The sequence below is a fragment of the Acinonyx jubatus genome, chromosome C1 (assembly GCF_027475565.1).
Source record: "Acinonyx jubatus isolate Ajub_Pintada_27869175 chromosome C1, VMU_Ajub_asm_v1.0, whole genome shotgun sequence".
Classification (NCBI taxonomy): Eukaryota; Metazoa; Chordata; class Mammalia; order Carnivora; family Felidae; genus Acinonyx; species Acinonyx jubatus.
This window is the reverse complement of record NC_069381.1, coordinates 6909005-6932375: the sequence shown is the minus strand read 5'-3', so window position 1 is coordinate 6932375 and position 23371 is coordinate 6909005. Positions and strand designations below refer to the sequence as shown.

The following is a 23371-nucleotide window of genomic DNA, read 5'->3' as shown; positions in this document are numbered from 1 at the left end:
TACCTATACTTTATGCAAATGAGCACACACCTATGTGGAAAACCTACAGGAAAGAGGAGGCAGTGATCCTCAACCTTATTTTCTGGAGAGTTTATAGGAAGAATTTCCACCCAGGAGGCCATGCCCGGAGCCTGCCAGCTAGATCCCGAGGATAGTCATCTCCAGAGCTGGGTGGTGAGGAGGGGGCCGGCTCTGGAAGCCAGGAGGCTGCCAGCCTGCCGCCTCTGGGGGCACAACTAGGGGGACTGAGCCCCCACCCTGCAGGCCAACCCCATTGATTTAATGACCTAATTCTCCCAACAGGAAGTTGGAGGCCTTCCTGGCCCTGGGATTCTGAGGGGATGCAGTGAACTCATTCAGGAAGCTGATTTATTTGAACCAATTATAAGAGACTTTAATGGAGGGAAGGGATGGAGAGCGGAGGCAAAGGGAGCAGAGTGGGAGAGGGTGGCGCCCCGGGGAGGGAGAGGGCAGCCGGGGCCATGCTCGGGCCTGCCTCTTAGAACAAGGCTTGTCCCTACCCTAAGGAGGGGGGCATAAACGTGTCCATACATTTCTGCGCGAGGGGACCCCGTGCAGCTCTTGATAAATAAACAGCACTGTCAGTTTTTCCCTTTCTATTTAAAAAAATTTGGGGGGGTGGGGCGCCTGGGTGGCTCAGTCGGTTGAGTGTCTGACTTCCGCTCAGGTCATGATCTCACGGTCTGTGAGTTCGAGCCCCGCGCCGGGCTCTGTGCTGGCAGCTCGGAGCCTGGAGCCTGCTTTGGATTCTGTGTCTCCCTCTCTCTCTGCCCCTCCCCCGCTCATGCTCTGTCTCTCTCTCTCTCTCTCTCTCTCTCTCTCTGTCAAAAATAAACTTAAAAAAAATTTTTTTTTTTAAATTTTAAAGTTGAAAATTTCCCAACTTAATTAAATACTTAAAATGGTGACTCTGCAAAAATCGACATAGCTGTGGGCCGTTAGGTTGACGGGGCTTCCATGGGTTGAAATCCTGGCCTCCTTCTCTGGCGGTTGACACGAGGGCCGTGAAGCCTCCCTGCCAGGCCCCAGCTCTGTCCCTCAGAAGACTGACCGGCCATCAAAGTGAGCTTTCCCCGGGTGAAGGGAGGCAGCGTGGTCAGCAAGCGGGGGCGTGGGGCACCTGAGATGTTGATCAAGGTCACAGGAGAGAAGAAGGGTCCTGCCTTCCGTCGGCAGCTTGCAGGGGGCGGCTTCCAACACTGCCAGGTGCTCGGCCCACAGTGAGGGTCATCCGGCCTGGGAGACCTGGTGCCCAGGAGCAGGGCGAGTGTGCCCGCACCCGTGTGAGAACTGAAGCTTCCAGCTCCTATGTTCACTTATAAATAGACATTACCCACTCCCTGGAACCTGCCGGAGGCCGAGGGTCACGAATCTGACTGAATCAGAGGAAGATCCGGAGCGAGGTTTTGTAGGCGCTCTGGTTCCTGACTTCAGGTCTCCGGCTCCGGCTTGGCCAGGTTTCAGGGCTCCAGCTGTTCTCTGGGAAGAAAAAAGAATCTTTTAAAATTAGGTCAAAAGATGCCTTTTCCCTTCTGTCCTCATTCCCCTATTGTGCGAAGAGAAAACCACCACCACCACCACCTGCATATCCCTGGGTCAGAACCACAGCCTAGTGACTGAGGAGTGTCCCCCCTGCAGCTGCAGAAACTTCCTGGGGTTGTGGCCCCGCATTCCCTTCCTGTTTGCATTGTTCTCAGCTGAACCTCGAGAGGCTGTCAGAGCAGGCCTGCCAGGTACTCTTTCTTAGCCATAAAAAGGGGGGTTTCACTCGGCGCAGGACTTGAAGAGACCGCAGTTTCTGAGTAACTTTTTTTTTTTTTAATCAATCAGGCCGAAATATAGGAGACATTTTTAAGTCAGAATTTCTAAACAGATGCCTTGTATCAGTGCAGTCACACCAACATGCTATGGCATACACACACAGGCCCCTTCCATCCCTCCATGTCTCAGATTCCCCGAGGTGAGGGCCTTGAGGCTGGGGGCTCCTTTGCGGTTCCCAAGTGAATCCCGGGCGGCACCATTGAATCCGTCCAGACTCTTCAGCACACAGCCCTCAGCCTGCAGGCTCTTCGAGGGTCCACAGAAATACTGGAGACTGAAGAAAAAGCATCAGCCCCTTCTGTGAGTTGCAGAAGAATTATGTGTGGTGAGACGTGTGGGTTCATTTTAATGTCTCTGTAGAAGGCCGCTTCCAGTCTGGAGGTGGGGACAGCGGGGGGCTGTGCTGGGGGCAGCGACAGGCGGCGCTGTGAGCTGAGAAACCTGGGCAGGTGTGCAAACACAGGCCTCAGGGCAGCCCAGAGCAGAGAACAGCACTCTTCCGGAAAGGGCATTCCGGGCCAAGGGACCGGCGGCTGCTGAGGCCCAGAGGTGTCGAAGGGGCCTGGTGAGGCTGATAACTCCTGGGTGGCCCTGAGTGGACGTGGGGGCTCGAGAGTGCCTTGTGGGGGGCTGCCACGGGCATCCTAGGGTGTTCGGCATCATCCCTGGCCCCTACCCACCAGGATCCTCCCAGTTATGACATGACGATCAGAACCATCTCCAGACATGGCCAGATGCCCCCAACCGAGGACCCCCGCTGGCCCCCCCTCCCCACCGGTCAACCACCTGCCTCGGCCCAAGGGCGGAGTGGAGGGGGCCCTTGCTTCTCACCTCCTGTCCAGCATGCAGGTCTCCGGGGAGCTCTCTTGGGACAGGTCTGGGCCTGTCCCAAAGTCCTTTTGGTTTATACGACATGCCCGCAGGTGCCACGTGTGAGTGGCCCGCAGGCCGAGCTCTGAGGGGGAGTCATCATGGAGGGAGGAAGCACCCCCACACCCCCGAGGCCCTCCTGGTGCTTCCGAGGCCCTCCTGGGCTGCCTTCCCAGCCTAACTGTGCTTTGATGCAGTTTGATGCCTTCACCATGGTCCTCAGGACAGCTGGGCGGGGTGTCTGCGCTCTGTTTGTTGTTGGGTTGTTTTGAATCGAGTTATGTGGATTTGATTTTAATGCCGCAGGAACCTTCACCGAAGGGCCTTCATCAGAGCGGTCTGCACCTGGAACAGGATGCGGCAGCCGCGTTGGCTGAAGGGCGGGTGTTTGGAGGTGTTTGGAGGGTGAACTTCAAGAATTCAGAATCACTCCTGTGCCCACGGGCCTGCGGCCAGATAGGAGCAGGCTCATCTGTACTGGGGCCTCAGAGCCGTTCCCCACAGCAGTGGGTGGGGCCACACGCAGCTCTCAGGGGGCCTTTCCTGGGCACTGGGGGGGGCCCTCCGACTGCCTTGCCTTACCGTTTCCTCGTGGCTTTCCAGCGTTTTCCCAACCTTGTAATCTTGATTTCCAATCTGCAGAGAAGTTGAAATAGTAGTGAACTATGCCCTTTACCTAGTTTCACCAGTGTTAACTTTTTGCCATATTTGCTCACACACTGTCTCTGTGCACACTCACTCACACGCACACACACACATCTTTCTCCTGAACCATTTCGGAGTAAGTGGCAAGCACTGAGACATCTCATCCTTAAACACCTCAGCCTGTATCGCTTAAGGACCAGGATATTTTCCAGCGTAACCGAGATAAAATCACATTCAACACACACACCATTGATGCAATACCATTATCTAATCAATAGCCCCTAGTAAATTTTCCCCAATTGCTCAATAATGGCCTTCATGAATCCATTCCCCCCTCTCTCCAGGATCCCATTGAGGACTATTCACTGTGTTTAGTTGTTATGCTGCATTATCTTATTTTACGATCAGCAGGAGTTGGGGGAGGGGTGGTGACTGCCTTTCTTCTTCTCCGCAAAGTGGATTTTCATTTTCATTTCAGTTAAAATGGCTGATGTTTCTCCCAACTCCTGAGCCAGAAGGGGCTGATAGGATGGAAGGAACTCATGCATTCAAATCCAGGCCCTGTCACTTACTAGCTTGGTGGCCTTGAGCAGGGTACTTACCATCCCTGAGTCACAGTTGTCTTATCTATGAAATGGGAATAATTCTTACCTCACAGGCTTGTTGCAAGGACTAACATTGAACAAGACAATGTGATGAATGTGACTGACATTGTGCCTGGCCCTTAGAGAATGTTCCAGCCACAGCAATAGGTACCATTATTGTTCTGCCACATAGCCTGGCTTCACAGAGCAGGAAGGAGCTTTGGGTCAGGTTTGAACTTGGGTTGGCGACCTCAGGACGAATTCCTCATCCCAAGATCATCCCCTAAGAAGGATGCCGCGTCCCACAGACTCCCTGACTCGCCGGAGCTGCCATTAGACCTGTTTTGCTCAGGCTGGTGGAACAGGGTTCAAGAACGCCAAGGCTGGCTCTGGATGGAGGAAGCTGAAATGTGGAATTTATTAATTAAGGCAGTTGCTAATGAGGCCCCAGAGTCCGGGAGGTTGCAGTTTAATTACTGAGAGCAGAGCTTGTGGAAATCCTCTCTGGTGCCCCAGTTTTGATGTCGCTGAGGGTCTGAGCCGCCGCCCGGTGTGGAGACCAGGCTCAGTGCTCCCTCCCTCTCCTTGGCCCTGAGTGCTTTTTACCCACTCACTTGTATCCTGCATAGCAACGGAGCATAGTGGTTCAGAGCTCGGGCGATCTGGGTTCGAATCCTGTCCCAGTACCGAGTAGGACTGGCTGAGTGATCACTGGGTGATCCCTGCAGCCCCGTGTCCTCATTTGTAAAACCTCATAGGGATGTCTGTTGTGAAGACTGAAGGTCTCGTGTACAGGATGGGGTGAACACAGCACTTGGCCCATAGTTGAAATGTGCGTCAACTATTTCTTTAAAGGAACTCTCAACCAGGGGTGTGTTTTGCCTCCCAAGGAACACATGGCAGTGTCAGGACACGTTTTTGGTTGTCACAGCCAAGGGGGAGGTGCGGCCGGCATCTGGTGGATAGGGCCCAGGGATGCTGCTAGGTATCCCACGATGCACCGGACAGCCCTCACAACAAAGAATTCCAGAATCTCCATAGCACCAAGGTTGGGAGGCTCTGCTCTAAAGCATCCCTGGTGATTCAGGGCAGCATGTGGGACATGGAGGTGGGGTCTTGCACCACCCCCCCCCCCCCACACACACACCCCATAGCTCTTTGCGCCGTCATTCCTTTGAGCCCGCTGGAGGCCGATGGGTGAACTGGGAGGGAAGGGGGAGGAAAGGAAGCCGGGTATTTTAAACTTTTGAATTCTTGCTGTTTAGTCTTCTTCCCACCCCCTGTTCTCTAACAAAGATATCACTCACTAGAATGCCCAGTGGCTCAGTTGGTTGAGGGTGTGACTCTGGATTTTGGCTCAGGTCATGATCTCACGGGTCAGGGGATTGAGCCCCTTCTCTCTCTCTCCCTCTCCACCGCTCCCTCGCTCGCTCTCTTTTTCTCTGTCTCTCAAAATAAATAAATAAGCTTGACAAAAATCACTTACGTCGTGTATATCACCTTACATGTTTATTGAGTATCTGCCGTGCACTGGGTATGGTGCCTTGCGCTCTATGTGTCCTCTCATTTTCACAGCCAGCCTGTGAGGCAGGTACCATTATCATCCCCATTCTACAGATAAAGAAACTGAGGCTTATTGATGGGAAGGCTCTAAACTGTCTGAAATTCAGCCCCTGGTCCTTTCCCAAAACTCCTCTACCTGTGTCTTCCCATCTTACTGGACAGGGGCCCCCAGGCCTGGGAGTCCCCACCCGGTGCCTGCCCCCACTGTGTGCCTCACCCGCTGGCCCTCCTGATGTCCTGCCCACTCCTGTTGCCTGGATCCCCGCCACGGCCTCGCCCTGCTTCCACCCTCACAGCCTCTTCTGCGTGTCTGAGTCGGACCCAAGTCAGATGGGGCCATGCCTCTAACTCACTGCCTTTACTTACAGGTCAAGGGCAGGTTTTCCAGAGGCCTCCTCTGTCCTACTAATGCGCCGCGCTGCGCCCCTTGCGTGTGTTCCTTTCCCGTGGCCCTCCTTGCTGTTCCTGCAGCACACCCTACCCCAGGGCCTCCGTCCAGCTCTGCTCTGGGCTCCCATGGCTCACTCCGTCACCTTGTCCAGGCTCTGCTCAGGAAGGCCCACCTGGCCACCCCACACTCCTGGTCCCCTCCCCCAGCTCCGTTTTTTTTTTTTTTTTTTTAATCTATTTTAGCACCTGTCGGTCACCTTCTTCTGTTCGCACTGTATTATTTCCCATTGATTTGATTTTTATTTTGTTTTGCCTGCTCTCCTCTCTCACCAGACTACGTAGGGATTTTTGACTGTATTTTCATTGATCTATCCCAATGCATACTAGGTGCTCCATACACTTGTTGATTGAATGACTCCCCCCCCCCCCCACCACTCGGCAGGAAGCTCAGTCGGCAGGATGCTAATTCTTCACCTTCGGGCACGATGCCCCTCCCGTCCAGGGCACAGTGTCTCCCAGAGTAGTTGGTCACCACGTTGTGGCCGTTTCTCCAGAACGCTGCAGATGGTCACTTTGGTAGCAGCTTTATCTACAGGATGGCCTGCTCTACTCCGCAGCACCCAGGGCCTTCTCTGCGGCCCGGCCCGTGGAGGCCTTGGCCGGCTCGCCTCCCACGCCCCTTCCTGCAGCCACAGGGGTGTCCACGCTCTCGCACGGCTCCCATCCTGCAGTTCCGCCTGTGCCCACGCCGCCCGTCCTCGCTGTCCCTTCTGTCACCCCCCGGCCCAAGCCCCTGCTCTCTCCTGGTCCAGCTCGGCCCCGGCCTCTCTTCCCGCGGCAGCCGCACCCTCTCATGAAGCTCAGACTCTTACCTGAGCCCCCCCTGCTTGACCGCATCTCCTCACCCCTCGCGGGACACACCCACGTGGTCCAGTCCCAGCCCACCTTGACACCTCTCACCCGACACCTTCTCTCTCCGGGTTTTTTAAAGACCAAATCTTTTCCTGCTTCAGGACCTTTACGTGTGCATGGCCCCCCACCCACCTCCTCACCGTTCAGGTGCCAGCTCAGGGGTCACTTCCTCGGCTGCCTCCCCTCCCGCCTCGGTCAGGCTCCTAGATGCACATCCTCGAGGCACCTTGCCGTTTACCTGGGTATGGCTTAAGATCCGCCTCCTCACTCACTTGCCACAAGCAGATCACAGCTCTTGTGCTCACCTGTGTGTCTTCAGCACCTAGCACAGGGCCTGGCATATAGTAGATGCTCAATAATTGCTCAGAGACCATCCCGGTGCCTTCAGTGCCCTTCTCCTTCCTCTCCACCAGCAAACTCCTGTTCATCCTTTGAGACCCAGCTCCAGTTTCCTCTCCCTGGTGCTCTTGGCAGCCGGTCCCCCCTCCTGTGTGTTGTCGCAGAGCTTTGCACCTCCCTTACTCTGCACTTACTACCCCGGGTCAGAGCCCCGGGTCTTTTTCTGGCGCTCCTGAGCTGCGCGGGGGGCAGTGCTGGGCACGGTCTATCACCGGCAGTTGGCACTCTGGACGTGTTTGGGTCTTGGCCTGACGCACCTCTTTGGCTCGTGGTTGCTTACTGTTTGTGTCGTTTTCCGTCTGCTTTGTGTAGTGTGAGTTCCTCAGCCACTCGGTCACTTCCTGGAAGGCAGGCTCAGTGTCACGGCCCCACTTTTTGCGTCTCCTATTCCAGGAGCCTGACACGGGGCTGTGCACACCTGTAAGGGTTTTAGTAAGCCCTCCTTTTTATTTAATTTAATTATCTTATTTATTGAAAAATTTTTTAATATTTATTTTTGAGAAAGAGAGAGAGAGACAGAGTGCGAGCCGGGGAGAGAGGGAGGGAGACACAGAATCCGAAGCAGGCTCCAGGCTCTGAGCTGTCAGCACAGACCCTGACGTGGGGCTCGAACCCACGAACCGCGAGATCGTGACCTGAGCCGAAGTCGGAAGCTTAACCGACTGAGCCACCCAGGTGCCCCTTATTTTTTATTTTAGAGAGAGAAAGCAGGGGAGGGGGCAGAGGGAGAGGGAGAGAGAATCTTAGGCAGAGCATGGAGCCCACCCGACACGGGGCTCAATCCCATGACCCTGGGATTGCGACCTGAACCAAAATCAAGAGTTGGACTCTCGACAGACTGAGCTACCCAGGCACCCCAGTGAATCCTTCTAGAGTCTATGTCATATCTACATTTATTTATTTACTATTATTTTTAAATGTCCTGTCTACTTAAGTTTGTAGGGGCCTTGGCAGTTTTGGGAGGCACCTTGACATCTTTTTTCTCATTCTGGAACATCTTTATAATTTGTGGGACCCAGTGCAGGGCCCCTTGTTCAAAAAGTAGTGAGCATTTCAAGACTGCGATAGCAGAGGTTTAGACCAAGGGTGGGGCTTCTACGCCTCAGCTCATGAAGCCGGCCCTGATCTCATTGTACCCAACGAGGGAAGATACGCTAGATAGAGCCCATGATTTCCTTTTTACAGATGGCAAAATGAAGGGCCCAAAGGGCAGTGACCAACCTCAGCTGTGCAGCTGATCGGAAACAGTTCTGCCCCTGGAGCACGCTGACTGTCTTATCCTGGCTCAGGGGCCCCCACAACTTTGAGCCTCAGTTTCCTCCTCTGTAAAATGGGGGCATCGACCTGATCCTAAAATGGCAGCTAGAACAGCTGGAGGTGAATCCCTGGACGGTCCCATCGGGAACATCACCTCAGCTTGTGGATGCCTTCCCCCTAAAGTCACAGATGCAAAGCTCTTCTCTGCTTCTGGGAAGGGCCCGAGTCCTACAGACAGTAGGAGGCTAATTGGCTTTTGTGGTAGTTGAAGAAATTAAAGCCCTCAGGAGTGGAAGAAGGCTGTCTTCTCATCTCTTTTTGAAGGAATGTGGGCACTTGGGTGGAAGTTTCCCCAGGGGGCCTTGGGGTTTCGATGCTTTGATATCTAGAGGAACGAAAGAGAATTAATCGCTATAGACGCCCGTTCCCGCAGGGGTAGTCTGAGGGCGGAGGCAGTGTCAGGAGTGGGTGACGGGTCCTCCATCCGAGGGCCATTGCTGGTTGAAGAGAGACCCAGACTAGAGGCCAGAGGTTTGAGCAGCATCTACCTGTAGGGGAGGCTCTGGAAATCTCACTTTCTCTGGAAAACACGTTTTCTTCAGCCCCTTGGGCTAGTGAGCATCTCTCTTTGCTGAAAGACAGTGGGAGAGGGGTCTCGCTGCTCCCCGAGGTCCTGCACCTCCCTTACAACAGGTTGCTCCAAGTGTTGGCCTCAGATCTCTGTCCTCACAGCGGGGCTGAAAACTGGGGGTCCGCCTGTAACCAGGGACTCCGAGGTCAGTGCGCACAGCACAGGAGGTGACCGGGCCGGAGCGGCCGGGCACCTCTCCCCAGTGCCCCCGCCTGCCTCTGGCCGTGCTCCTGCCAGGGGAACCTGCAAAGGGCCCGAACAGTGAGGTTGTGTGTCAGCGGGCAAAAGGGGAGAAGGAGAAGGCAGCGTTCTTTGATTCCTGCAAGAGGTGTGTTTGGGGCCAGTAGACCTGTGGCCAGGCGCTAGGTTGTAAATGACCCACAACTGTGTTTTATGTTGTGTGGGGGGTGAGTTTATGTTCACACATGCAGCTACAGGTGCTTGCTGAGCACAGGACAGACGTAAATGCGTGTCCGAGCACAGAGCAGGTGGAGCCCGGGCTGTTTGGTGGGTGGGACGCCTTCTCGTGCAGGTTCAGGACTTGCCCATCAGCTGCCCTGGAGTGACTCACCCCGGTGACAACGTCTCTGAGCACAGCTCTCAGTTGGACTTGGTGACTAACCCAAGGAAGGAGGGTGCGTGGTGACCTGCTTCAGCCGGAAATGACAGGCGGGCATTAGCTGCGCTCAGCACCTTATCCCAGAGCCATTGGTGCGGGTTCCCTGGGCCGGCCAGACACAAAGGTATTTCTGGACTGCGACAGAACCCGTTGCCATGCGTTTCCTGCCAGCGCCAGGTCCCCATCAGTGTGGGGCGTGGGCGCCCGCTTCGGGCCCTCCCGGCTCCTCCCGTGACCTGTGTTCTGTGTTTCCACAGGGCCGCACCTGCCTATTTCTCCCCGGCCTCAGCCCGCCCTGCGCAGTTGAGCAGCTGTTTGCCTGAAGTTAATTTTCAGAGGCAGGTAAGGACCCCAGGGGAGGGGCTTCTGGTAACGGGCCCTAGAGCAGTGCTGGCTGGGGAGCAGGTCTCGGGGCCGGGCTTGGGAGCTCATCTCGCTTCCTTCCCCGCAGTGCCTGATCCTGGCTCATTTCTGCAGCCCGTGTGGGTTCTTCCCGTCAGGGCTGTGCTACCGCTCTGTCGCTCTGTCGCTTAGGCTAGGATGTGTACAGTCTCTGAATTAATATCGTGTGTTAAGTTCTGGGAATCACGCAATGATACATTGTAATTTTATGCAACGTGAACATTGTATAAATGTAAATGTACATTTTTTAAATGCAAGCACTTAAAATATATCGCAACTTTTTTTAAAAGTTTATTTATTTTGAGAGAGACAGGGAGCACGAGTCGGGGAGGGGCGGAGAGAGGGAGACAGAGACTCTCAAGCAGGTGCCGCCCTGTCAGCGCAGAGCCGATGCGGGGCTCGAACTCACGATATGGTGAGATCTTGACCTGAGCTGAAACCAAGAGTCGGATGCTTAACCGACTGAGCCTCCTAGGCGCCCCAAAATGTACCACAACCTAAAAAAAAAAAAAATGGGTTGAACGAAAGGCAAGTGCTGGAACCCATGGAGCAGAGGTGGCTTGTGTGGGTCAGGGACGCTCTTGCTGGCTGGCCCAGACTGAGGTTACCCACTATTCTCCAGGCAGGTGTAAGACCACCCCAGGTATAAATGTATATGCCAGTTTTATAAATGTGGGTGTTCAAACAGCACGAGCTGCAAGTTTATAAATAAAAATGAGTGCAGGTGGCTGTGTTTGTACCGAGGGCCACACATACCTGTCAAAGGGAGGCCCCCTCTCAAAGCTGTTTATCAGAACGGGTCTGACTGCTGCACAGAACCCTCAGCCCTCCTGCTCTGGGACTCCTCCTGCACCATGACCCATCTCAAGTGCCGGCAGCCGCTTCACAGCTGGAGACCGTGTGCAGCCAGAGGTCAGGTCCTTGCAGAGCAGGGCAGGAGCGTGCTCTCTTAACGTATGCCCTCCATGTCTCCCACGGAACGCAGTGTTGCCTAAGCCACGGGCCACATTTGTCACTTCGTGCGGATCCCTCCCAGTGGCTGGGAGCCCCTGCCCCACTATCCTCTCCCTGTCAGACTCCTTTCAACCGAGATGCGGGCTCCGCACCAACAGGAACGTGCAGGGTGTGGTGGGGAATGTGTCTGTGCGTCTGCATTGAACGTACGTACCTTGGTGTCTGAACTGCATTTGTGCCCACCAGCTGTGATTTTCTGGAATCGTGCCCACTTTTTACATAACCGTGGATACCTGCAGCATGATCTATGGCCACAGGCCTGCGCCCTCACCATTCATTTGGGGACTTGATGGTTTCCTGTGTCTTCCTGTTTTCCATTTTCTGGCCCCTCTATGCTTCTCCCTAGGCAGCTTCCATAATGGTAGTGTCTTAGGGGAGGGAGCAGGTCTGTCTCTGACTTGGGCGGTTGACACTGAGACATTTTCTGAGGATCTAGAATGGAAGTATCAGCACTGTAGACGATGGGACGCCTACAGAGCTAGCTGGGAGGCCATTAGTGAGAAGCATCATTACTTTTGCCTCTCACCGCTGAGGACTGAATAACTACTGGGTCTAAATTAGTTGCGGTTTAGACTCACGTGATTCAAACACATTTTAATGGAGACCAGTTCTTCATCCCTACAGGGGAGCGTAAGAATTTTCAAATGAAATTAATCTGATACTTGTCAGATCTGTGATGAAAATTTAAGAGCGTGTTTGCTTGGATAGGCACCAGACCCAAACACCCTTTAATATACTTGTAGCATATCAGTGACTGAAATGGATGTGTTTTGGGACTGATTATGATTTACTCTCTTCTTTTTTTTTTTTTTTTTAATTTTTTAAAAATGTTTATTTTTGAGAGACAGAGAGAGAGAGATAGAGCATGAGTGGGGGAGGGGCAGAGTGAGAGGGAGACACAGAATCCGAAGCAGGCTCCAGGCTCCGAGCTGTCAGCACAGAGCCCGACACGGGGCTCGAACTCACAGACCGTGAGATCACGACCTGAGCCGAAGCCGGACGCTTAACCGACTGAGCCCCCCAGGCGCCCCTGATTTTCTCTCTTCAATTATTAATTTTCTTCACATTGCCACCTCTGATGCAGTTTCTGTTTAGGACGGAACCACGTAAACCAGTCGTGATGTTCTAGTCTGTTAGGATTGCAGGGTGCTCGTGGCTACATTCCGCCCTAGATCCAGCCCTGGGCGCATTCCGCTTGTGCAGCGGCCCGGCAGAATCAGCTCAATAGTAGAGCTCAAAGAATACCAGAAAACCAGAATTTGGGGAAACGACAACGGTCTTCCCCAAAGCAAGAAGAGGCTTTGCCAGGGAAGCGTGCTGAATTGGGAGTAGCCTGGCCCCAGAGACCCATTCAGGCCCCACCGACACCCCGGGCCCACGACTGGGTGGTGTACCCCCCCCCCCCCCAGTAATCATAATATGAATGTGGGAGGTCCCCCAGACAGCGGGGCTACCATGGCAGAAGACCGCGGAATGGGATTGATCTGTACAAGATGCAAGGGGTAGGATTGTTGGACAGAGCAAAATTCTGTAAAAACAGACGGTGTAAATTGATTCACTCAAGCTCATGGTCACGCTCACACTGATCCACTCCTGTGGGTTCTGAGGCTGCATCTCTGTTGGTGGAAGCTTGGCCCGTCAGGAAAGGACAGTGAGGAAGGGGTTCCCAGTCACTGGGCAGCCAGGACCCCTACGTTCTGGGATGCTCAGCAAAACCAGATACATATCCTTGCCTCGGCAGAGCTGGCCCCGGAGTGATGGATAGATCTTGCTCTGGGACCTGGGACTGGGGTGTGGTTTGTGACCTAGGATCACGGTAAGAGCTGGAACCAAATGGGCCTGTTGGGGAGTCGGGGAGGGGGTAGGCGCGGAAACTCACTGGAATTCTGGTTCTTTTGTACACGGTGACACCTAGTGGCTGGTCCCTGTACTTCAGTGCTGTCTTTCACAAGGAGAGAGCAAACTGACCACTAGTCCTTGGACACAGGACGGAGGTGGGAGACTTTCACTCCCCGAAGCCCTGACTCCCCGTTTGAAAGCTCTGTGGAGTGTTTCAGAAGTCCTCTGGGGAGCACCGTGGCCCAAGGCACTCCACTTGCTCGAATGGAAGTCCTTTGTCAAGGCTCAGTTTGGTTGTGCAGACTGGATTGGGTACTTTGGTCTGTTTCAACACGGTGACATTTGGCCCTAAATCAGCGTGGGTATTAGAGAGAGAGGGACACTTGCACACCACGGGCTGTCTCGATTTTTCCATTCAGCCAACTGGGTGGTGTCTATTAAGTGCATGCTAGGCACGGTGCTGAGCTGTGGAGGATAGGGTGAGCTAGGCGGGCCCTGGCCTTCAAGTCTGGCAGGGGAGAGACAATAAGCAAGTACTCCAGCAGGGCACTTCCAGAAAATGGGAACGAGCCCGGGCTATGTGACCGAGTGGGTGTAGGGGGTGTGGGACACAGAACCTGCTTCAGCTATGCTGTCAGGGAAGGTTCCCGGGGAAGGCGTCTTTAAGCAAGTTGAAGGGTGAAAATAAGCCAGTCCAGGCTCAGGGGACACCCAGTGCAAAGCCTGCTGGGGGAAAGAGCTTCTTGGCATGTTCTAGAAATAGCCTGGGGTCAGGAAGGCAGAGCGTGAGGGGAGGCATGAGGAGAAGCAGGCCTCATGAGCACTCTGGGGTAGTGCAGTGGGAGGAAGTGAAAAGGGGTCAGTGTGAGAAGCAGTGATGTCCCAGACCCGGGCTCCCATCAGAGACCCACTTGACATGGCTTACCCCTCTTTCCTGGTTACCAGCGCTCACTGGGCTCTTTTCTGAGCCCAGAGGGGGCGTCAGGTGGGTAGACAGTACAATGGGTCGTCTGGGGCTTCAGTGGGGAGAGGAAGGCCCCAGAAGGAGACCTGCTACCTCAAGTATACAGCCACTCCTTTAGCCCCAGCCTGCCAGCTTTTGAGCCTGTTGTGTGGACTTTTAGGACCAGAGCCCCTGGTAGCTTATGGGGACTGGACACTTGACAGGGACCTCCAGGGAGGCTGCTGCCCAGGACTCTGGCACATTTCTGAGTCTGCCCTTTGCCCGGAGAGCAGGACTGCCTGGGAGAGCCTGCTGGTCCAGGGCTTGCTGGCCCCCGAGGATGGGCGGCGTGAGGAGTGTCCTTGGCTCGCGAGCCAGGCTCCCTGGGTCCCCCGAGAGCAGCTCCTTGGCAGCGGGGCTGCTGAGGCTCCACCCCCACCAGCTGCTGCGTTATTTCTGACTCATCCAGGAGTTACAAGCCTGTAACCCAAACCCCTCCACGCCCGGCTTCCTCTCTGCCGGCTCCTCCTAGAGTGAGGAGACCCTGGGACGGCTCTCCTGGGACCTCTCTGCAGGTTGGGTCCCTGCTGTACCCAGACACAGGTGCCGCCCTCAGGAGCTGCCCTCTGACAGGTGGGGTGGGCATGCGCGCGTGACGGCAGTGAGCTCAGGTGGGCGTCTGTGCCCCACAGCCCGGGCCTGCCTGTCCCCATCGAGGGACTCCTTGGAGCCCGGCCCAGGAGCTGGCCTCTTGAATTCGTCAGGGGCTTCTGCTGAGGGGGCTGCCCAGGCCTTGGGGCTCAGTACTGATCTCATGGTTTCTCCAGCCAGAGGCGCCAGCTGGTTGCTTCTGGTCGTGTCACTTTTGCTCCTTCTAGAAGTTGCATGCTTGGAAAACCTGGGACACTTAGGGCTTCATTCAGCACATCCCCTGTGGCTGATAGCAGGGCTCTTGCTGGGGGGGGTGGGGGGGGGGCTGGAAGGTCGAGCTGGCCAGAAGTCTGGGTCAGCTTAGACTCCCTGGGCCTGACAGCTCCTCGCAGAGGGTGCTGGCCGCCAGCGCCTGCTCCGGGATCTAGCTGCTCAGTCTGGCTGCCTGGGGCCGGTGGGGGTGAGGGAGGAACAGGCAACTCGCCACCTGCTCTGGGCTCTCAGAAGCGAGACCCTGCAGCACTGTGGGCTGCCTGACCACTCCTGCCCAGCACCCAGTCTGTGTCTGGTGGGTCTCGTCCTGAAGCCCGCTTCAGTGCCTCTCCTCACTCCGCAGGAGTCCCCAGGGCTGGCCAGGGAATGAACCGCGAGGGGGCTCCCGGGAAGAGTCCGGAGGACATGTACATTCAGCAGAAGGTCCGAGTGCTGCTCATGCTGAGGAAGATGGGATCAAATGTGAGTGCCTTTGGGGTGCCAAGCAACGGGTCCTGCAGGGAGGGTGCTGCCGTGGGCAGAGCAGAGGGCCTACAGCCATGTCCTGTGGCAGCTGTGGTCTGCGGAGGGGGATGCTGGGCTTGTGGTTTGGCTCTGTGGCTGATTCATGCCACTGAGAGCCCTTCCTGTCCAGCTCCAGGGGTACCGCTGGGACAGTCTTCCCATCCCCGTGCTGAGCCTGGGCCAGGTGGGTGTGAGCCCTAAAGGCCCTGACCTTCCCGCCCTCCCGTCTCCCTGGGAGGTGTCCAAGGGGCGCTGGGCAGGACGGGCACTGAGAGGGCAGCACTGTTCAGAAAGAAAGGGATGGGCTCCCCGGGCAGGGCCTGGGCTTCCTCCTGGCCCCGTGCTGCACTGGAACCCAGTCTCAGATCTGATCCGAGTGGCAAGGCCTGTGGGCCCATGGACCAGGTTTGGGGTGGGGTCAGAGGGTGCTCGCTCTGGAACTGAAGGGTCAAGAGTCAGGAACAGGGGCCCGGGGATTACAGGAGCAGGTACCTTCTGGGAGCCGATGTGCACTGCCCCTCACAGTGGCTGTCTCACCCTTGCAGCTGACGGCCAGCGAGGAGGAGTTTCTGCGCACCTACGCGGGGGTGGTCAACAGCCAGCTCAGCCAGCTGCCCCAGCACTCCATCGACCAGGGTGAGTCCCGGCCAGGGCGCCCCGCATGCCCTTCCCAGAGGCGCCTAGTTGGGTTTTCTGGAGAAAACGTAGCTCCTGGGGCAGGCAAGGGAGGGCGGCTGCCTCCCGTCCCCAGAGCCGAGGCCCAGGCCTGGGCCCATCTCTTTCCCGGGGTGGGAGCCGAGGACCCAATCAGGTAATGGTGGGAGTCCTTTCTAGGCCCGGGGGAGGCAAGAAATGGAGATGTCCGGGGCCTCTGGTTTTTGCATTTCCTCAGCCTTTGGCTTGACCCCTGCCCACCCAGCACCCTGTCCAGGGAGAGCGTGAAACCAGCCTCACCTGCTAGGACCTGCCCTAGGCACCGGTTGTGCGGGGAGCTGGTGTGTTCCTGGCTGCACCCAGCCGGAAGGCCGCGATGGCTCTGAGTGCCCGAGCTGTCCATCTGCCTGAGGGAGCTCTTTCTTTTCTGGGTGCCCTCACCCGATCGTAATAATGGGAGTGGGAAACATTTAAGTATTTATTGTCCAGCAGGCACATGGTGAATGCTGGATACACATAGTTTCATTTTATCGTGGGCAGCTACTGGTTGTATTACTTGCGCTTAACGGGCAAGGAAATGGGTTCGGAAGCCCGTAAGTGGTCGCCCTGGTCTTACAGCCAGTCGCCAGAGGGCTCAGGATGCAAACTTGTCACTGCCCGTCCTGGAGCGGCAGGGGGCTGCTGAGTGCTTGTGGGCTCTGTCATCTGAAAGGCTTGCCCGACCCCGTAGCCCACGGCATCCCGACCAGCACTTCCATCTCGTCCTTTCCTTTTATTTTTTCGCTTAGTTGGAAATATTTGCCATAAAATTGTGTGGCCTGTGGGGTGTCAGATGTGACCTGGCTCCTGGCAGCAGGGCGACGAGGGGCGTGTGCTGACCCGTGGGGCCAAGGAGGAGAGCAGGTGTAGCACGCAAGACCGCCTGTCTCGAAGCAGTCCCTGCTCTCCTGGATATCATAGGCCTCAGCTCTGGCGCAGGGCCCAGTTCTCCAGCTCTGACGCCGGGTGTCACCTGGCCTGTGCACCCAACTCAGCAGAAACGTACAGGGTGTCCCAGTAGCTCGGGCAGCAAATTGGGACAGCCACTTGCTGAGCACAACCTGCCTGGGCCACATTCGTGCCACAGCCTGCTGTATACCGACGGTTAGGGGCGGGGTCTGCCCTTCGGGGGTTTGGCTTCTGGGAGGGATCCTTTCTTTTTTTTCTTTTCTTTTATCATATAAACGTACAAATATATATATATTTATATATATATAATTTAAGTAATCTGTAATCTCTACACCCATCATGGGGCTCGAACTCATGACACCGGGGTCGAGAGTCACACGCTCTTCCGACTAGGACAGAAGGGAGACATCCTTTGTTATCCACAGCTGATCTGGGTTTCTAGCACGGTTCCCCCTTCGCCCCCAGGCTCTTGAACCATATCTCCCTGAAACCCTCAGGCTTCTGGGTTCCTAGGACGTCACATTTTCTCCCACCCCAGTTTTAGGTCACTGAATCAACCAGAATTTGGGCCGGTGATAAGAATGCCTCTAGTAAAATGCTGTTAATGGAAAAAATCATAATAAGTTATAGAACTGTATGTCAATGTAGAAAACAACCCCCCGACACACATACACTCACACGTGTACATGTGTAGGAAAAAAAGCTGGAAGAACATATACCAGGCTGTTAATAGAGAATTTTGATGTGGGTAGAACTGTCTATATAAAGGACTTTAACTTTCCAAGTCACACATTTTCGTAAGACTAATTTTTTAACATTGCACATACGTTTCTTCTGTAAAATGGGGAAGTTTTTTTTTTTTTTTTTTAATGTTTTTATTTTTATTTTTGAAGGAGAGAGAGACAGAGCATGAGCGGGGGAGGAGCAGAGAGAGGGGGAGACAGAGAATTCGAAGCAGGCTCCAGGCTGTAAGCTGTCAGCACAGAGCCCAACATGGGGCTTGAACTCATGAACTGTGAGATCATGACCTGAGCCGAAGTCGGACGTTTCACCGACTGAGCCACCCAGGTGCCCCAAAACGGGGAAGTTTCTAAAAAGCATTAAGGGAACCCTCCATCTTGCCTAGCTAAGCCAGCAGTTGAGAATAAAAATGAACTCTGTGGAGTTAAGCCCATGGTGACCTCACATGCCCTAAAGCATCTGGGCCATCAGGAGTGAACTGTGGCCTGTGAGGGTGACCCCAGAATCTGGGCCCTCCTCGGTGAGGGGTGTCCACGGGACAGCCAGGCAGGCCTCAGATACATCTCCCAGGGAACAGGCTGCTGAAGCTGCAACGGGACCCAGAGGAGGGTCTCTGGGGATGCTGGTGGCTGGGGGGGCTCTCTGCTGTTGGAGTTCCCTGCATACTGCCCCGGCTCCCCGCGGTTACCTCTGAGCTGAACCAAACAGGAAAACACACGCTGCAGAAAGTCCTGAGGATTCCCGTGGCCTGTGTAAGAGGAGGGTGGGCAGCAGTGCCGGAAGAGCGTCATGTATTTTGTGCCCCTAAGGACCCCGCACACAAATGCACAACAAAACAGTTCTCGGCACAGTCTCTCGCACTGTGGGGGCACAACCCTGAGAGCAGGACCCTGCATGTCTGCCCACACCGTGGGGCCAAACAGTCTTGGCTAAAATTCTAGCCTGCCCACCTCATCTGTTGGCAGGGCCGACCTCAGCTGGTGCCGCAGAGATGCCGCTGTCAGGGGCCCAGGTGCTGTCCAAGTGGTAAAAGCCCTGGATCACTGCTTCCAGTGCCTGGGATCCCAGCATAAAAGACCCCTCAAAGGCCTGGGAGCAGTCAGGGTGGTGGGGGAGACAGTCGGACAGAAATCTGGTGTGAGCTCCTCCTGCCACGAGGTGGCGCTGTGTCTCAGCAAATGCCCAGAGCTCTCCTCCACAGAGAGCAAAGTCTCCTTCAGCTCCCCTCTGGGGGCCTCGGACCAAAGGGACAGAGCTCTGCATTGGTCTACTGTCTTTAGACTCGCACACGCTTCCCCTCTGGGGCTGGAGGGGTCTGGTATTGGGGGCACTGCTTGCCCTCCCTGGCCCCAGAGACAAGAGTGGGCTGGGCATCCCTAGCCCCACGCCCGGGCCTCCCGCCTCCCTGGTCTTCCCCTGGTGAACATGTGTGCAGGATCTGCCGGGCCCTCGCTGGTGCCAGAGGCCGTGCTGTGTGGGCCTGGCTGGCCTCTGCTGGTCTGAGACCACTCACGACAGCCTCCTCCTGGAAGCCCTCCTTCCCTTCCCCCGTCCTCTGTGATACACCTGTCTGTCTTTCTGTCTCTCCGTCCCCCCAGGCCCTACTTCTGCCCCCTCTGCTCACCTCCCCTGAGCGCTCCTTTTCTCACACCACCCTGGTGCCCTCGACATTCTGCCTTCCTCTCTGTCACACCTCCCCCTGGGGGTCTCACATGCTCTGGTCAACGCCCTCCAAACACACACCCTCAGCCCAGACCCTCTCCTGACCCCCCAGAACTTTACGTGCAACTCCCTACTGATCGTCTGGCCACAGGCAACCCACGCTCAGATCCAGATTCACACTCGACCCACCGAATCTATTCTTCTACCTGTATTCTCGGTCGTGATGGATGTATCACCAAAACTCCATGGCCCTGGGGACTCCTCTTCGAAGACCCAAGTATCTAGCAAATTATCAAGTCCTTGTGATTCTCTTGCCTTAAGGCTCCTCAAATCTGCTCTGTCTTCTCCGTCTTGGTTTGAACCCTCGTTTTGTTCAGAGCACATATTCATTTTTGTCTTGATCGCTGCAAACAGTTCCTGGCATCGTGACTCCTCACCTTGTCCCTCCAGTGCACTTCCCACCCCTGGCTCAGCAGGTCTTGTCCTGACTTAAAATGCTGCCTTGTGGATGACGTCCAGCCCGCTAGCATGATGAGCGGGACTCCCTGACACTTGACCTCACGCACCGGAAACAGCCAGAGCCAGTGGCTTTCAACTTCTGTCTCAGGCTGGCCTTGGCGCCTCCGCATTTGCCTCCAGGCTTCCAGGAGCCCGGCGCTGACCCCCAGCCTTCCTCTGCCTGTTGCCAGCTGGGCCAGGCCCTCTTGTCATTCCCATCCTGCACGTGCACCCTGGCTGAGCTACTCCCACGGTCTCCTGGTCGTCTCTTGAGCAATCCCGAGACCCTTGAGCTTGGGACTATGGCTTCCCACCTTGTATTTCTGGGGCTGCGTCCCCCCCCCCCCCCAACCGAGGCCCAGTGCACGCTTGGACAAATGAATGGGCCAGGCTCTCTTTGGGTCGGAGAGCCCACCATCCCCCAGAAAGGCAAGAACGTGGAGCCAATCTGAGTGTTGTCTCCTGCTCCCCGAGGGTGACCGAGCAGACCCTACAACCAGGCAGGACTGACTTTGAGCCAGAGATCAGTACCCCTCGGGAAAGGTCACCTTTCTGAGGAAGCCCAGCTGTAGGTGTGGGGGTCGAGAGCTGTAGCTTCCGAAGAGCGGGCTGGACAGAATGCTGAGCTCATTCCCTTTTTATCACCGGTGCTACTGTCTCCATAACACGTACCGATCCCTTTTCCTGGTTATGGAATAATGCATAGTCATTGAGGAAAACTGGGGAAAGGCAGGAGCAGCAGAGAAACCTGAACAATTGAATCCTACCGCAAGCTACGATCACTGTTACCTTCTGCTCAGTTCCCTGTCAACCTTTTAAAACTATGTTTGTCGGGTTGCCTGGGTGGCTCAGTCAGTTAAGCATTCGACTCTTGATTTCGGCTCAGGTCATGATCTCATGGTTCATAAGTTCAAGCCCTGCATCGGGCTCTGCGCTGACTACAGGGAGCCTGCTTGGGATTCTCTCTCTCTTTCTATCTCTGCCCTGCCCCCACTCCGTCTCTCTCTCTCTCTCTCTCTCTCTCTCTCTCTCTCTCTCTCTCAAATAAATAAACATTAAAAAAAATTAAAATGTACTTGTATTCACAATCACAAATTGGGGACTGAATGGTATATATAAACATCTTAATATCCATTTTAACATCCATGTTTTACTTATGGTAATTTTTTAAAGTTTATTTATTTTGAAAGAGAGTGAGAGCGCATTCGCGCGTTTGTGCAAGTGGGGGAGGGGCACAGAGAGAGGGAGAGAGAGAGAGAATCCCAAGCAGGCTCTGGGATGTCAGCGCAGAGCCTGACGTGGGGCTTAAACCCACAGACCGTGAGATCTTGACCTGGGCCACCAAGGCACCCCGACTTATGGTAATTTTAAAGTATTTTCTAACAATTTGCAAGAAAAGATTTTAGCGATTGCATAATAAGCAGCCACGTGGCGGCCCAGAATTCACTGCCCAGACCTTCCCTGTGGGACATCTATTTCTCATTTTTGCTATTAATTACAATAGCAGCAAACATTTATTGAGCCCTTCCTGTATGCCAGCTTCTGCGTCAAGAAGCACACAAGGGGTTATCCGGTGAATCCCCGCCACAGTCCTGCAAGGCAGGTGTTCGGTGCTTTCGCTTTTGAGAGGAGAAACCGGCCTGGAGAGGTTTAGTAAGCTGCTCAAGGCCTTAGGGAGCCACCAGTGTGGGCGTGGCAGGTGTCAAACGTCCATCCTTGCCTGTAAATCTTCATCTTCATCAGTGACTTTAAGATAAATTCTAGGAGTGGCTTTAAGGCCATGTGCATTCTTCAGCAGGACTGCATCTTATCTGAGGAATGGGTGTGATTTAGGCAATCAACATATTTCAGGAAGGTGCGGGGTGTGGGGGGAGCATTGGACTTTTCTGCTGCCTCTTTATTCTGGGCCCTTCACCCGAAGGTGCCTATGAATGTGCTGGTTCTCTGAGAGCTCCTGGTCTCTTCCTGCCTCGGCGCTGCCTGGGGGATGGGGCACCCAGCGAGCGCCAATCCCAGGCCCCCACTGGCACTTTGCAAAGCCTGCTTGTGATAAGCTGACTATAAGAACTCTCATCCCCACATGGTGCCTTGGACAGGCTCTCATCCGGGAGTCCCGGGGCACTATCTGGAAATGGCTCACTTTGTTAAGGAAGCTTTTGTCCCTTCTCCTCCCAGGGGCCTGCCAGGACATCCCCTGGTCTGCCACTGCCCCTCTTGTTGGCCCTGGGAGCTACAGGGCTGGCACAGTCACTGCTCAGGCCCGTTCCAGCCTCCGTCTGATGGCACTGTTTCTCCAAGAGACTTTCCAGGGAAGGTTCCTAGCCTGCAGCCAGCTGGGCTGTCCCAGGGCTCTTCTGACTTTCCCCCTTGGAAGCCAAGGCTGCTGCTCAGGGCACACTGCCAGAGAGCCTAAAATAGGTCATTTGGTCTAAGGGTTGCACTGGGAACCTTGTTAAAATAGTTGTGGTCACAGGCAGACAGACCATCAGGGAGCCAGTGGCCCCAGGGGAGGGCCCACCCCTCACAAGGGCCTCACGGTGGACCAAGCGAGTGCCCTCCCTCCGCTCATTCCCCCTACTTGGCACTCTCCACGCCCCGGCAAGGTGCCGGCACGATCGGCCCCATTCTACAGCCAGCCCTCTTCCTGGAGTCCTCTCCCACCGCCTCCGGCTTCTGCTCTTTCGCTTCCTCCATACAGCCCTCTCTGACTCCTTCCAGGGTCCGTCTGAGCCCCTCTTCTCCCTCCGGAGCTCCCTGTGACCTTTCCTGCTGTGTAGCTGCTGTCACATTGGCAGGAGCCCTTTGGGACCGGGATCTGCGCTATGTTCCCAATCACACGTTCAGCCCCTGGTCCAGCTTCTGGCACAGAGCTGGGGTCTGCTGGATCCTTATGTAGACCGAGCCTCTGGGAGGTGACTCCTGCAAGAGTGTGGACTGTCTGCGGGGGGTTCTGTGTTCTTTCCTTTCCCACGTGGGGCTCCAAGGCTTCTCCCAGAGGCTCTCGGTGATAACAAGGTGTGGACTGAAATGATAGTCAGGTCCTGGGAGAATTCCAGCCTATGGGATGGGAAGCTAATTCTTTTTTTTTTTTTTTTTTTTTAACTTTAATCAACACTTACATGAGAATTGTCTGTAACCTGGTAATAATGAAATTGAACAAAGAAGATCCCATATGCATAGAATCAAACTGAAAAATCAATCAGAAGGATTTTGCATGTGATAATCCGTGTCGCAGAAAAAAGAAAAAAGCATCCCAAGAAAGGGTAAGGAATGTGCTGAAGTGCAGGACCAGCTGCTCCATTCAGCGTTCTAGTCCTGGCCTGTGAAGGGCTGCTTTGACCCTTCTTTAACCAGCCTAATGGGTTCTATTGTTTAGAACCAGGACAGGGGGGCTCCTGGGTGGCTCAGTTGGTTGAGCATCCGACTCGAGCTCAGGTCATGATCTCACGGTTCATGCAGAGCCCATTTTGGATCCTCTGTCTCCCTCTCTCTCCCTACCCCTTCCCCACTTGTGCACACGTACGCTGTCT

At 55.1% G+C, this 23371-nt stretch overlaps 1 protein-coding gene across 2 annotated transcripts in view; it reads left to right on the top strand.

Moving 5' to 3' along the window:
• The window catches only part of CTNNBIP1 (catenin beta interacting protein 1), a 49273-nt gene that overhangs the window by 12958 nt on the left and 12944 nt on the right, over nt 1-23371 (top strand). Inside the window, exons 1-4 of one of the 2 annotated variants that reach the window (XM_015083134.3) lie at nt 7270-9836; nt 9970-10054; nt 15178-15296; nt 15884-15974. In XM_015083134.3, coding sequence (XP_014938620.1) covers nt 15201-15296; nt 15884-15974 — 187 coding nt within the window. In that variant the 5' untranslated portion in view covers nt 7270-9836; nt 9970-10054; nt 15178-15200. Of the gene's footprint in view, nt 1-7269; nt 9837-9969; nt 10055-15177; nt 15297-15883; nt 15975-23371 lie in introns of those variants that run through there. The other variant, XM_027060481.2, reaches the window with a different exon arrangement.